At 38.0% G+C, this 12,629-nt stretch overlaps 1 protein-coding gene across 1 annotated transcript in view; it reads right to left on the bottom strand.

The window, feature by feature from the left end:
• NDRG2 (NDRG family member 2) overlaps positions 1-12,629 on the bottom strand; it is a 2,287,731-nt gene that overhangs the window by 642,963 nt on the left and 1,632,139 nt on the right. Inside the window, exon 10 of the mRNA XM_044058563.1 lies at positions 734-775. Within this exon, the coding sequence (XP_043914498.1) occupies positions 734-775 (42 nt within the window). The remainder of the gene's footprint in view (positions 1-733; positions 776-12,629) is intronic.

Genomic DNA, 12,629 nt, shown 5'->3' with positions numbered 1-12,629 from the left:
GGTTTCCACAGTTTAGAGGTGACCTTTCCATGTCTATAAGGCAATGCTGATCTAGTTCTACTTGAAAGCTTATGGTAGAACTCACTACAGGGGGAAGTAATACCACACTGGCTAATCTAATTCTAAAATAAATTCAAGTTTAATTAGTATTTCGATATGACTCAAATAACTATATTACAAAAATAAGAAGACAATGCATATCAGACAAAGAAAAGCAAATAGAAAATGGTACATCTGAAATAATTACAATATGGTAATTAAATGTGATGATGATGGTGTCACATGATCACTGAAGATGGAATGCCAAAGAATGGCGATGATTTTTTCCTCTGTTTCACTAGGGCTTTGTAAACAGTACAGATTGTTTTAAAAAATAAGTCATTCAACACAGATTATGGTGATCAATGTTAGTCTGGGTAGTTAGCGAAGAGGATTAAGACTCTCAAATATTACCAAGCTACTTCCTGCAGTCAGGGGCACAGACTTTGAGTCCTTCTACCTCCATTTGCTTACTGAGTGAGTCTGAGAAGGTCATGTGAACAGACAGCACCTCCTTGTGTTCACTGGGCTTACCCAGTTACCAAATACATAACATAGTATGTAGTAAGACCACTCGCGTTCAGAACGCATACCGCAAAGGGAAGACATCCTTCCTGTAATTAAAGCTGCCAAATACATTATATTAAACTTCAATGTCTATGAGAAATGAAAGAAGAATAAAATCTATACTTACTTCAAGGTAGTTGCAGCTCGATCCATTTCCAGATCTCTACGGCTAGACAAAAATAAAAGTGAGAATCATATACAGAAATATCTAATATGAGAAAATGTACAATTGCACACTGTTCTCAGTACACTAAAGAAAGCTATGCTTCTATTACACAATTTGATACTAATATCTTATTCCCTATATCCCTCAGAATCAGTGCTAATTACCAGTAAGTGCCAGATAGCAAAACCCTCTTACACCTTTCCTCCATTCCATTTATAGTTAATAAAGTTTGCCTGAAAATCCACAGAGAAGTACCAAGTTCTAAAAAAGGAAACACTGGAATGCCACAGAATGACACTGCTAACTGTAACTTACCCCATGTAACCATGCTTTCTGGAACTTATGGGCATTGCATTGCTTGGACTGTTGCTAAAATGTATGGTCAATAATTATTACAGAAGGCTGCCCAGAATAAACTGAGCTGACAAACTTAGCTCTGTATGCTTTGACAATGGAAGAGTCCCTTGTATGCTTCCAGTGAGCTATCACCTCAAGCTTTCAATCAATGCAAATTATAAAATTATTTATTAATTTCTGTCTTCTTTATTATCTCAGGAAGTGACAGATGACATTATTTCAGTATGGGTTGCATGGCATTATCTCAGGATGTGATGCATGACATCATCTCAAGTTGTGGAACCAATAAAAAACACAAATCCAACCGGTGAAGTTAAAAACCAACAAAGTAAAATGAAGAAAAGGTTCCAAGTCACCAATGAGAAGAATCTTTGAATCTTTATTATAAATCCAACAACAGATGAGCGCTTTCGTCTCAGGATGAGACTTCTTCAGATAAAACTATTCCAGTGCTACTCTGATTATATATAGTACCATCAATTACCTTAATTACATATTGATTAAAATCTAATTAAAATTTAAAGCACCACCAACAAGTGGTGTGTGACATACTTAAATTGTTAAGGTAGTGTGTCAAACAACACCACTACCAAAAATTTATAAATATATAAGTTTATAAACAATTGTATAGATAAATATAAAAAATGTATATGTGATGAAATAATGAATGCATAATTAAATAAATTAAATATTTAAATATTTAAATGGTCATATGTCCCCACATATATATGTGGGCATTATCTTAAAATACAAATATAAAATAGTGCAATATGTAATGAATCTTTTGTATTTATTTTAAACCATTCCAACTAAAGCATTCCTATAATGACAACATATATAAAATCAATCACACTTTTCCTGCTCTCTCTGCTAAAATAGCTTTTATACTAATGTACTCATTGAGGCCTGGGGAAACATTAGCCTTGAGCCTCAATTGCCATCTCAGTTCCCTAAGTAATACATTCTTCATATCACCCCCCCTGGGGTTATTCTTAACCAAGTCAATGATCCCAAATTTAAAACTACATGAAGTACAAAGAACTGAATGTTTATATAGGGCACTGTTTTTTTTCCTAGTCCTAATATCATTAATGTGTTCATATATTCTATCTTTAAGTGCCCTCTCAGTTTTTCCTATGTAAAAAGATAAACACTGTGTGCAAATAGCCAAATATACTAACATTCTAGTGTGACAATTACCCTTGCAAAATTTAACTATACTTCCTAAACCATTATTCAATTTTATAGACTCCACTTTGTAAATATATGAACATTGCCCACACCTTCCACATGAGCTAGTTGCTTTTTTGGTGTTATCTTTATTTTCACCCTTCTCAAATAATCTTTTAAAATTAATGCCTGTCTTATAAGTGAAATGAGATCTATTACCTACCACCTCGTAAACCTCCTTATTGGTTTTTAATATACACCAATTAGCTTCCACTATGTGTGTGAACAAGTCAGTAAACGCATTAAACTCCACCACACATGCCCCTTGGTAATTTTTTGTTTTCCTATCAGAATCCACCACGTTTGTAAAAGGTTGACCTAATAAGGCCTTATATTTGGTTCCCCAAGCCATTGTACACTTCTTCTAATATTTTACCCACCATCTCTCTTGGGTATCCTCTCTCAACAAACTTTTTATCCAAGAAATTAAATTCTTCAAATAAATCCTGAAAATCAGATGTCATCCTCGCTAACCTAACTGCCTGTCCCTTAATCAGGCTCCTGTTTTGATGAAAAGGATGAAAACTATCGTGGTGTAAATACCCATTACACCATGTGTCCTTACGAAAAATCCTTGACTTGAATCCTTGCGGTGTTTTACTGATAGTGATGTCAAGATAGTTAATGCTATTTTCTTTGACATTGTATGTGAATGAAATAAAATCAGTGGTGTTGTTTAAATAATCAATACATTCCTCTGTACTTTCCTTAGAACCCTCCCATATCACAAAGATGTTGTCCAAAAATCTCACATAGCACTTTATTTGCTTCGTATATCTACTCTTTAACACATATCTTTCTTCCCATTCCAACATCACTAAATTGGCGTAGATGGGGGCACATGCTGCCCCCATAGCTACACCACTGACCTGTTGAAAATATTCTCCTTGGAAGCCGATATAATTGTTGTCTAATATGACTTCCATAAGTTCAGAGATCAGTAATTTTTGATCATGAGGTAAGTCTGAGTACTTGTAAATACTATCTTCAAAAAATTCCTGACCTTCGGCTTAAGGAATACTTGTAAACAAGTCCTTTACATCTATGGTCAAAAATAGAAAATTTTCTGACCACAGATCGTTATTTATTTTGCCAAGAAAATCCCAGGAATACTTGATTAAATGTTCCATCTTGGTAACTATGTTCTTAGTAAGTCTATCTATGTAGACTGCTAAAGGATGTGTTTTTGAATTTTTTGCTGAGACTATGGGTCTGAATGGGGGCTCCAAAATAGACTTGTATACTTTAGGTACACCAAAAAAATGGGGAATGATAGGATGTGTTTGCCTCAAAAAGTGGTGTGTTGATTTTTCCACTCTATTTTCTATCAAATTCTTCCAAGGAGAACATTTTCAACAGGTCAGTGGCGTAGCTATGGGGGCAGCGTGTGCCCCCATCTACGCCAATTTAGTGATGATGGAATGGGAAGAAAGATATGTGTTAAAAAGTAGATATACGAAGCAAATAAAGTGCTATGTGAGATTTCTGGACGACATCCTTGTGATATGGGAGGGTTCTAAGGAAAGTACAGAGAAATTTATTGATTATTTAAACAACACCACTGATTTTCTTTCATTCACATGCAATATCGAAGAAAATAGCATTAACTATCTTGACATCACTATCAGTAAAATACCGCAAGGATTCAAGTCAAGGATTTTTCGTAAGGACACATGGTGTAATGGGTATTTACACGATAGTTTTCATCCTTTTCATCAAAACAGGAGCCTGATTAAGGGACAGGCAGTTAGGTTAGCGAGGATGACATCTGATTTTCAGGATTTATTTGAAGAATTTAATTTCTTGGATAAAAAGTTTGTTGAGAGAGGATACCCAAGAGAGATGGTGGGTAAAATATTAGAAGAAGTGTACAATGGCTGGGGAACCAAATATAAGGCCTTATTAGGTCAACCTTTTACAAAAGTGGTGGATTCTGATAGGAAAACAAAAAATTACCAAGGGGCATGTGTGGTGGAGTTTAATGCGTTTACTGACTTGTTCACACACATAGTAGAAGCTAATTGGTGTATATTAAAAACCAATAAGGAGATTTACGAGGTGGTAGGTAATAGATCTCATTTCACTTATAAGACAGGTATTAATTTTAAAAGATTATTTGAGAAGGGTGAAAATAAAGATAACACCAAAAAAGCAACTAGCTCATGTGGAAGGTGTGGGCAATGTTCATATATTTACAAAGAGGAGTCTATAAAATTGAATAATGGTTTAGGAAGTATAGTTAAATTTTGCAAGGGTAACTGTCACACTAGAATGTTAGAATATTTGGCTATTTGCACACAGTGTTTATCTTTTTACATAGAAAAAACTGAGAGGGCACTTAAAGATAGAATATATGAACACATTAATGATATTAGGACTAGGAAAAAAAACAGTGCCCTATATAAACATTCAGTTCTTTGTACTTCATGTAGTTTTAAATTTGGGATCATTGACTTGGTTAAGAATAACCCCAGGGGGGGTGATATGAAGAATGTATTACTTAGGGAACTGAGATGGCAATTGAGGCTCAAGGCTAATGTTTCCCCAGGCCTCAATGAGTACATTAGTATAAAAGCTATTTTAGCAGAGAGAGCAGGAAAAGTGTGATTGATTTTATATATGTTGTCATTATAGGAATGCTTTAGTTGGAATGGTTTAAAATAAATACAAAAGATTCATTACATATTGCACTATTTTATATTTGTATTTTAAGATAATGCCCACATATATATGTGGGGACATATGACCATTTAAATATTTAAATATTTAATTTATTTAATTATGCATTCATTATTTCATCACATATACATTTTTTATATTTATCTATACAATTGTTTATAAATTTATATATTTATACATTTTTGGTAGTGGTGGTGTTTGACACACTACCTTAACAATTTAAGTATGTCACACACCACTTGTTGGTGGTGCTTTAAATTTTAATTAGATTTTAATCAATATGTAATTAAGGTAATTGATGGTACTATATATAATCAGAGTAGCACTGGTATAGTTTTATCTGAAGAAGTCTCATCCTGAGACGAAAGTGCTCATCTGTTGTTGGATTTATAATAAAGATTCAAAGATTCTTCTCATTGGTGACTTGGAACCTTTTCTTCGTTTTATCATCTCAAGTTGGGACAGGTGACCTTATGTGAGGAAGTGATACATGACATTATCTGAGGAAGTGATGTATGGTATTATGTCAGGAAGTGATGCATTGCACTATTTCAAAAAGTGAGACATGGCAGTATCCTTAGGAAGTGTTGCATGGCAATATTTGAGGAAGTGATATGTGATATGTTAGGAAGTGAAACATGGCATTATCTCAAAAAGTGATGTATGGCATTATCTAAGGAAGTGATTTGTGGTATTATCTCAGGAAGTGATGTGTGGTATTATCTCAGGAAGTGATGCATGGCATTTTGTTAGGAAGTGAAGCAGGACATTATCTCAAAACGTTAAACATGGCATTGCCTCAGGAAGTGATGTGTGGTATTATCTCAGGAAATGATACATGACATTTTGTTAGGAAGTGAAGCAGGACATTATCTCGAGAAGTTAAACATGGCATTGCCTCAGGAAGTGATGTGTGGTATTATCTCAGAAAGTGATACGTGGCATTATGTCAGGAAGTGATGCATGGCATTATCTTAGGAAGTGAAGCAGGACATTATCTCGAGAAGTTAAACATGGCATTGTCTAAAGAAGTGATTCATGGCATTATCTTAAGAAGTGAAATATGATATCTCAAGAAGCAAAACATTGCATTATCTCAGGAAGTGATGTGTGATATCTCAGGAAGTGATGCGTAGCATTATGTCAGGAAAGGATGCATGGCATTATCTCAGGAAGTGATTAATGGCATTATATCATGAAATGATGCATGGCATTATCTCAGGAAGTAATTCATGGCATTATCTTAAGAAGTGAAATATGGTGTTATCTCAGGAAGTGATTTGCGGTACTATCTATGATGCGTGGCATTATGTCAGGAAATGATGGGTGGCATTATCTCAGGAAGAGATGAGTGGCATTACATCAGGAAATGATGTGCAGCATTATCTCTGGAAGGGATGCATGGCATTATCTCAGGAAGGGATGCATGGTACTATCCCAGGAAGTGATGTGTAACATTATCCCAGGAAATGCTGCATGACTTTTCTCAGCTGGTGATGTGTAGCATTAACTCAGGAAGTGATATGTGATATCTCAGGAAGTGATGCGTAGCATTATCTCAGGAAATGCTGCATGGCTTTTCTCAGCTGGTGATGTGTAGCATTAACTCAGGAAGTGATATGTGGAACTGCATAACTCTACAGCCATGTCATACCATAATATATTTTTTCTTTTTGCTTGGCTTTCAATTTCTCATCAACTTGCAATTTGACAGTGACTGAGATGTGGCACTTTGCAGTGATATGATATCTTTCTCAAGTATTATGCATCTGTTTTTGAAGACTTAGGCACCATTATCATGAGTAATGTAAAAGCCAAGAGCTGAAAAACATACAAGGATTCTTGCCTGAGATATCTGTGCTCCAGATGTAATGGGAAATCATAACTTCAGAAAAGTGTAAGTTAACTGGACGTATACAGGTAGTCAGAAAGTTCAGTTGTGTTAGGAACAGTTAACTGGATGGATACAGGTAGTCAGAAAGTTCAGTTGTGTTAGGAGCAGTTAACTAGATGGATACAGATAGTCAGAAAGTTCAGTTCTGTTAAGAACTTCTCACAAATGTAGATGCCTAAGTAGAGTCACTGTTTCAATCCTCACTATTGGCTCATCATTCATGCAGGTAGCCTGACTGACCAGCCCCATTTCCAGAGCTTTGTCTTCCCGAAGGTCTTGATCAAGCCCTCCAACCAGGATAATACCCGTAACGATTAGGATATAAGGCCCTGTAGGATAACAAAAGCAAATTCTGCCCTGGCAGGGGAGGCTGCCCATAAATTGTAGTGCTTGATGAAAGTATGGATTGAGATCAGGTTACTGCTTCAAGAATGGCAGATCTCGTAACACCCGTGAGGAAGGCTGTGATGGCTGCAGGGCCTCTAGTGGAGTGGTCTCTGAGGTGTCGTGGAATAACTTTACTATTGCCCAAATAACAGAAGAAAATATATTTAGCTAGTCATATAGAAAATATGTTTCTTTACTACTTACATAATTTCCCTTTTGCAAAGAAAAGAGATATGTGATGGCATTTGTTGAATTCTTTTTTTTTCTATCCAAATAAAATCTCATGTGTCTGTGCAAATTTAGGGGATGAAGGGTTCTTTGTCCTCTGTTCTGTGGCTTTGGAATGAAGGCTTTGTTACAGGACGATTTAGAAAATACTTTAGGCATGAAGGTTTCGTTTAGAGTGATACTGTCTTGGTTCATTACCCGTTATAGGCAGTTATAATACAGCTTGTCAGGGCCTGGAATACAAGACTGACTCCATATTTGCAAATCCTGAAATGGCAGCAGCACCAGTTTTGAGTGATGTGTAGTCCAAGCGATATACGTAGAGGTCAAATTAAACACCATGACCATAGCTAATCTAGTTTTGTTTGGGCCAAGGTTCCTGGAATGGCACCACATGGAGAATCTTTACCATTCAGCAAGTTAGAATTTTCCACTTATTTGGTTTCCTAGCCTTGTAATTTTAAGCATGTCATTTAAGTACAACTGCTTACTGGGGATTAATTTGAAATTATTCAAGTTGTCAGACATAAACTGATCATGCTGGAAAGAAAGGAGGACCCTTTGATCTAACTCAGGAGATCCACATGTGAATGCAGTACTTGCCACTTCTTCCTGTTAGACTGCTCATCAGATGGAGCCACTGATGCTGATCCAAAAGGATTCTTTCAGAATCACTTTAGGCTTTTCATCCCTTATTTTGGGTATAACCAAGTTATAAGTAGACCAGTTGGCATAATGGCTAAGGTCTTTGCCTCCCATGCACAAGGTACAAGGGTCGATCCTGACTTCTGGCCAATGCATGTTAGGAGTTTGCATGTTCTCCCTGTGTATTTGTGGGGTTCCTCCCACCTCTGAGAAATATGCTGAATGTTTCCATTTCAAACTCATTAATGAATGGAGTTGTGGCCAGCAGCCCAGACTCTACATGGTGCCCTATAGGGGGAAAAGTTGCATAGACCAACTGCTTTGGGCATCTACTGTGGTGTGCAGTATCTTCAAGATAAAAGAACATGGATCACAGACTCCATGCCATGTCAGCACTAGCCATTCAATGGTGTAAAATATGTATCTACATGATTTGGTCATATTGACTAACTGGTATGCGTATCTATGCTGGTTATAATGGGTTGAGGACTGGGCCTACTCCGACCTATGCCAGGGACCCAGCTAACAGTGGGAGAGGTGTATATGCACCTATTGGCTAGTGTGTGCCTGCCATAAAGACCAGCAGCCCTGGGTCAATAAGCAACTGGTCGTCCGGTGTCCATTTGCCTAGCCTGTGTAACCTTGGATAACTCTGTTGAGCTAAAGCTGGATGTAAAACCAATCAACCTGCCAAACATGAACTAAGAATTACTCCACTCAGTGTAGGCTCACAGACAGCTTCGAAGTGGATGACATGATGGTAAGGAGGAGCCTGGACATTCTATGTATCCAAGAGACAATATGGAAGGACAATGCAGCAAAGAAACATGGTTTAGGATCCAGAGTCTACTATTCAGGAGGACAGGCTAGAAATGGTGTGGGAATTGTGGTGAGAGAGGGGCTTCAAAAGTCAGTGACAGATGTCATCAAAATTAGTGACATACTCATGGCAATCAGACTCCAGTGTAGTGATAGGGTAGTATTCATAATCTCAACCTATGCCACACAACAGTGTTGTGAAAATGTGGAAACAAGTGCATTCAGGCAATGGTTATAGGACCTACAAGATAAAGCAGGACAACATGAATTGGTGTTGGTAATGGGTGACTTGAATACACATATCACAACAGACAGAACAGGTCATGAGGACTGCCTGGGTCCACATGGGTTGAGCAACAGGAATAAAGGAGAGGCTATTCTAGACTTTTGCCTGGGAAATGGCTTGAAAGTAAACAACAAATGGTTTAGAACGACAGACTGCCACAAGATCACATACAAGAGTGGACAACATGCAACTCAGGTACACTTCCTCCTAGTAAAGGGGCACTGGGGTAGAATCAATGATTGCAAAGTCATCCCCAGTGAATCAGTCAGCCCACAGCACAAACCACTGGTTGCCAGAATCAGCTGCAACCAATGGTCAAAGAAGGCTCTAAGATCAACAGAGAGCAGGTTGAAGACCTGGAAGTTGACTGGAGAGGAAGTACAACAGTTCGAGGAATTACTCAGGGTTCTAGCACCTCAAGTAGAGAAGGAAATAGTTGGAGTTAAAGAAGAATGGCAACTGCATCAAAACAGCAAGTGTGAGGACTACAGACCTTTGAGAGGATGTCTGTCTGTGCACACTGAGCAGAGTGCAGCAGGGGCGTTAACTACAACTCTGATCGGACATGTATAACAATAAGTTTCCTTCTTTTTGGCTTATTTATACTGGTTATTGCTTCTAGCAATTTATATATTGCACTTTTTATTGCCTGCTGCATACTTTTTACTGTATTTTATTGCTATTAACGAATCTTCATGGGTAACTGACTTGTTTGCAGTTAAAAGCATTCTGTAGACTCTCTTTGCACTTTTATCTGTTTAAAAACTTTCATTTTGTGGCTCACTGCTGTCATAAAGATTTCTGTAGTGTTTACTGTCTAAAGAGTGTAGAGTAATAGGTTTAGTATTGGCCCCCAGCATCCCTCCCTGTTGGTGTCTTGTTGTTATACTTGGTGGCTTTGCAGTTGCCCGCCCTTACTGTAAATTTGATCTGGGGTACTCCTCCCAGTCTAGTGTCATTAGCTCATTCTACCTAATACAGAGAGAACATCTGAGAAGGCCTTCTGTTCCTCCTTTCTCCCTTTCTTTTAAAAAAAAAATGCCTGAATCTCCTTGTGTTCTGACTGTGCTTCTCAAACATTTTGGAAATACAGAGTATATTTTAATGCATTTATTATAACTGTAATTGCCTTAATATTGCTACAACTCAAGTGCTCTATGATGCGCTGCATCTGAATTGTTTGCGTGTTTTAGCTGCTTTTCTGTATATATAGACTTCTCTGTATATGTAGACTAGCTACTTATTCTGCTGTGTTACTGCCTCTTAAAACGTTTTTCAGTTGTGCACTTGCCTTGCTTTATTTAAAAAGTTTTAAATTGCTAATTTTGTAGAGTTTTAATTGTATTTACTGTTTAGGACTACACACTCGTGTGTTAGCCTTTTCTGTGTTTATTTACTGTATTATTGCATTGTTTACCTGTTTCATATATATATATATATATATATATATATATATATACACACACACACACACACATCTATACATATATATATATATATATATATATATACACACATAACACACACTCGTGCGTTAGCCTTTTCTGTGTTTATTTGCTGTATTATTGCATTGTTTACCTGTTTCATATATATATATATATATATATATATATATATATATATATATATATATATATACTATCTTGTTTGCTCGTTTCCCACCTTTTCTAGCCAGTCCATATCCCAGGCTTTGCTCATCTCAGGACTTTATTTTCTGTGCTCAGAGCTATCCAGACCTTGCTGTGGTAGAGGGAAGTCCTACTGCTTACCAGTGGGACTGCTGAGCATTGTACTGCCTATCTAACGCTAGAGGAGTGGTTTCCAGCTCTGAAATTGTAATTTTATTAGCCTTTTTGGGCTGATTTCTATCCCTTTCAACTTTCTGGCTTAAAAACACGTGTGTTTGCACATTTTTCGAATCGTGCAGCAGCACAGGGCTACGGTTGAACTATTCCAGTTGCCAGAAAGTCTGCTCTTCAAATTTTCCCTTAGAACTAGCTGGTTTCTCAGTAGTAGCACTAAATTCTGAACCCCTGTGACTTGCACTTTCTCTAGAACCTGCTGGAAAGCACTAGGAAGCCTTAAACTGATACAGGCACTCAACTCTCCTGGTCAATAAGGAAAAATTAATCATAGCCACTAAACAGCCTATAACTGCAAAGTACCTTGCAAAGGTAAGGGAAAATAGCTCTTTGACTTTACAAAAAAAGCACCTAAACAGGCATGTCCAAAGGTCAGCTTCCGGTGATTTCTCCTGTCCACCTGGTGAAACTGGGCATAATGGGGCAATGAGGCAACTGCCTCATGTACACAGACAACCCTCTCCTCCTACCACCCAACACTACAACCTGTGAGAGATGCACTTACATAGCCAAACTGGAAGCAATGCTCTCTCCAGCCAAGATTGTGCTAGACAGTCAAGAGGAGAAGGTTAACACCTACACTACACCTCAAGCAACACATAGCCCTTCAAAACCCACACCAACAACACCCACACATAGCAGCACTACACCCACATATGAAGAGGCCCTTAACATTAACCTGTCCAAGCAACAAGGGCCTCCGATGCTGAAACGCAAACAAACACCAGTCACAACCAAAGTGACACATAGCTCACAACACCAGTGTGCCACCCAACAACAGGCCCTAAGGCAAGACAATGTACCCAACACTTTTGTCATAGGTGACACTATAGTCAGGCACACTGATGTCCCACTCACCAGGCTGAACAAAGAGAAAATTACAGTCAGCTGCCAGTCGGATGCCAGGACCTGCCATATAATGCATACACTCAAGTCACTCCACAACAAGTACAAATATGACTCTGTCATTGTCCATGTTGGAGTGAATGACTTGAGACATGGAAGAGCTCTAAAGCTGCCTTCACCCAGAATGATACCACAGTATAAGGACAAAATGATTGACCAACAATTGGCTAAACTTCTGGTGTCATTCAAAAGGGGATCCAGCATCTGTCTGCCTGGGAAGACATGATCGACAAATCACGATGCTTTGCCAGAGATGGTCTGCACCTGTCACCCCTGGGATTCAGGTTACTGGCTAAAGCTCTTGCCACCCCTATAGTGCCTTTTTTAGGCAAGGTTCAAAGGACAAAACCACCACCATAACAGATACAAGCATGCAAAATCTGAAGGTAATGCTACTCAATGCTAGAAGTCTAAACCTCAAAATGCACTCTCTCAAGCCACTCCCTAAAAATGGAGAACATCCATATCTGGGCAGTAACTGAGACCTGCTTCAAGGCTGCAGAGAGCACCCCTGCAATACCAGGCTACAACTCTTACCACACTTTTCAGCCACCAAACCAAGAC

Source organism: Protopterus annectens, chromosome 16.part0 (assembly GCF_019279795.1).
Source record: "Protopterus annectens isolate FY-2018-M chromosome 16.part0, PAN1.0, whole genome shotgun sequence".
NCBI lineage: Eukaryota > Metazoa > Chordata > Ceratodontiformes > Protopteridae > Protopterus > Protopterus annectens.
This window is presented reverse-complemented; position numbering and strand designations above follow the sequence as displayed.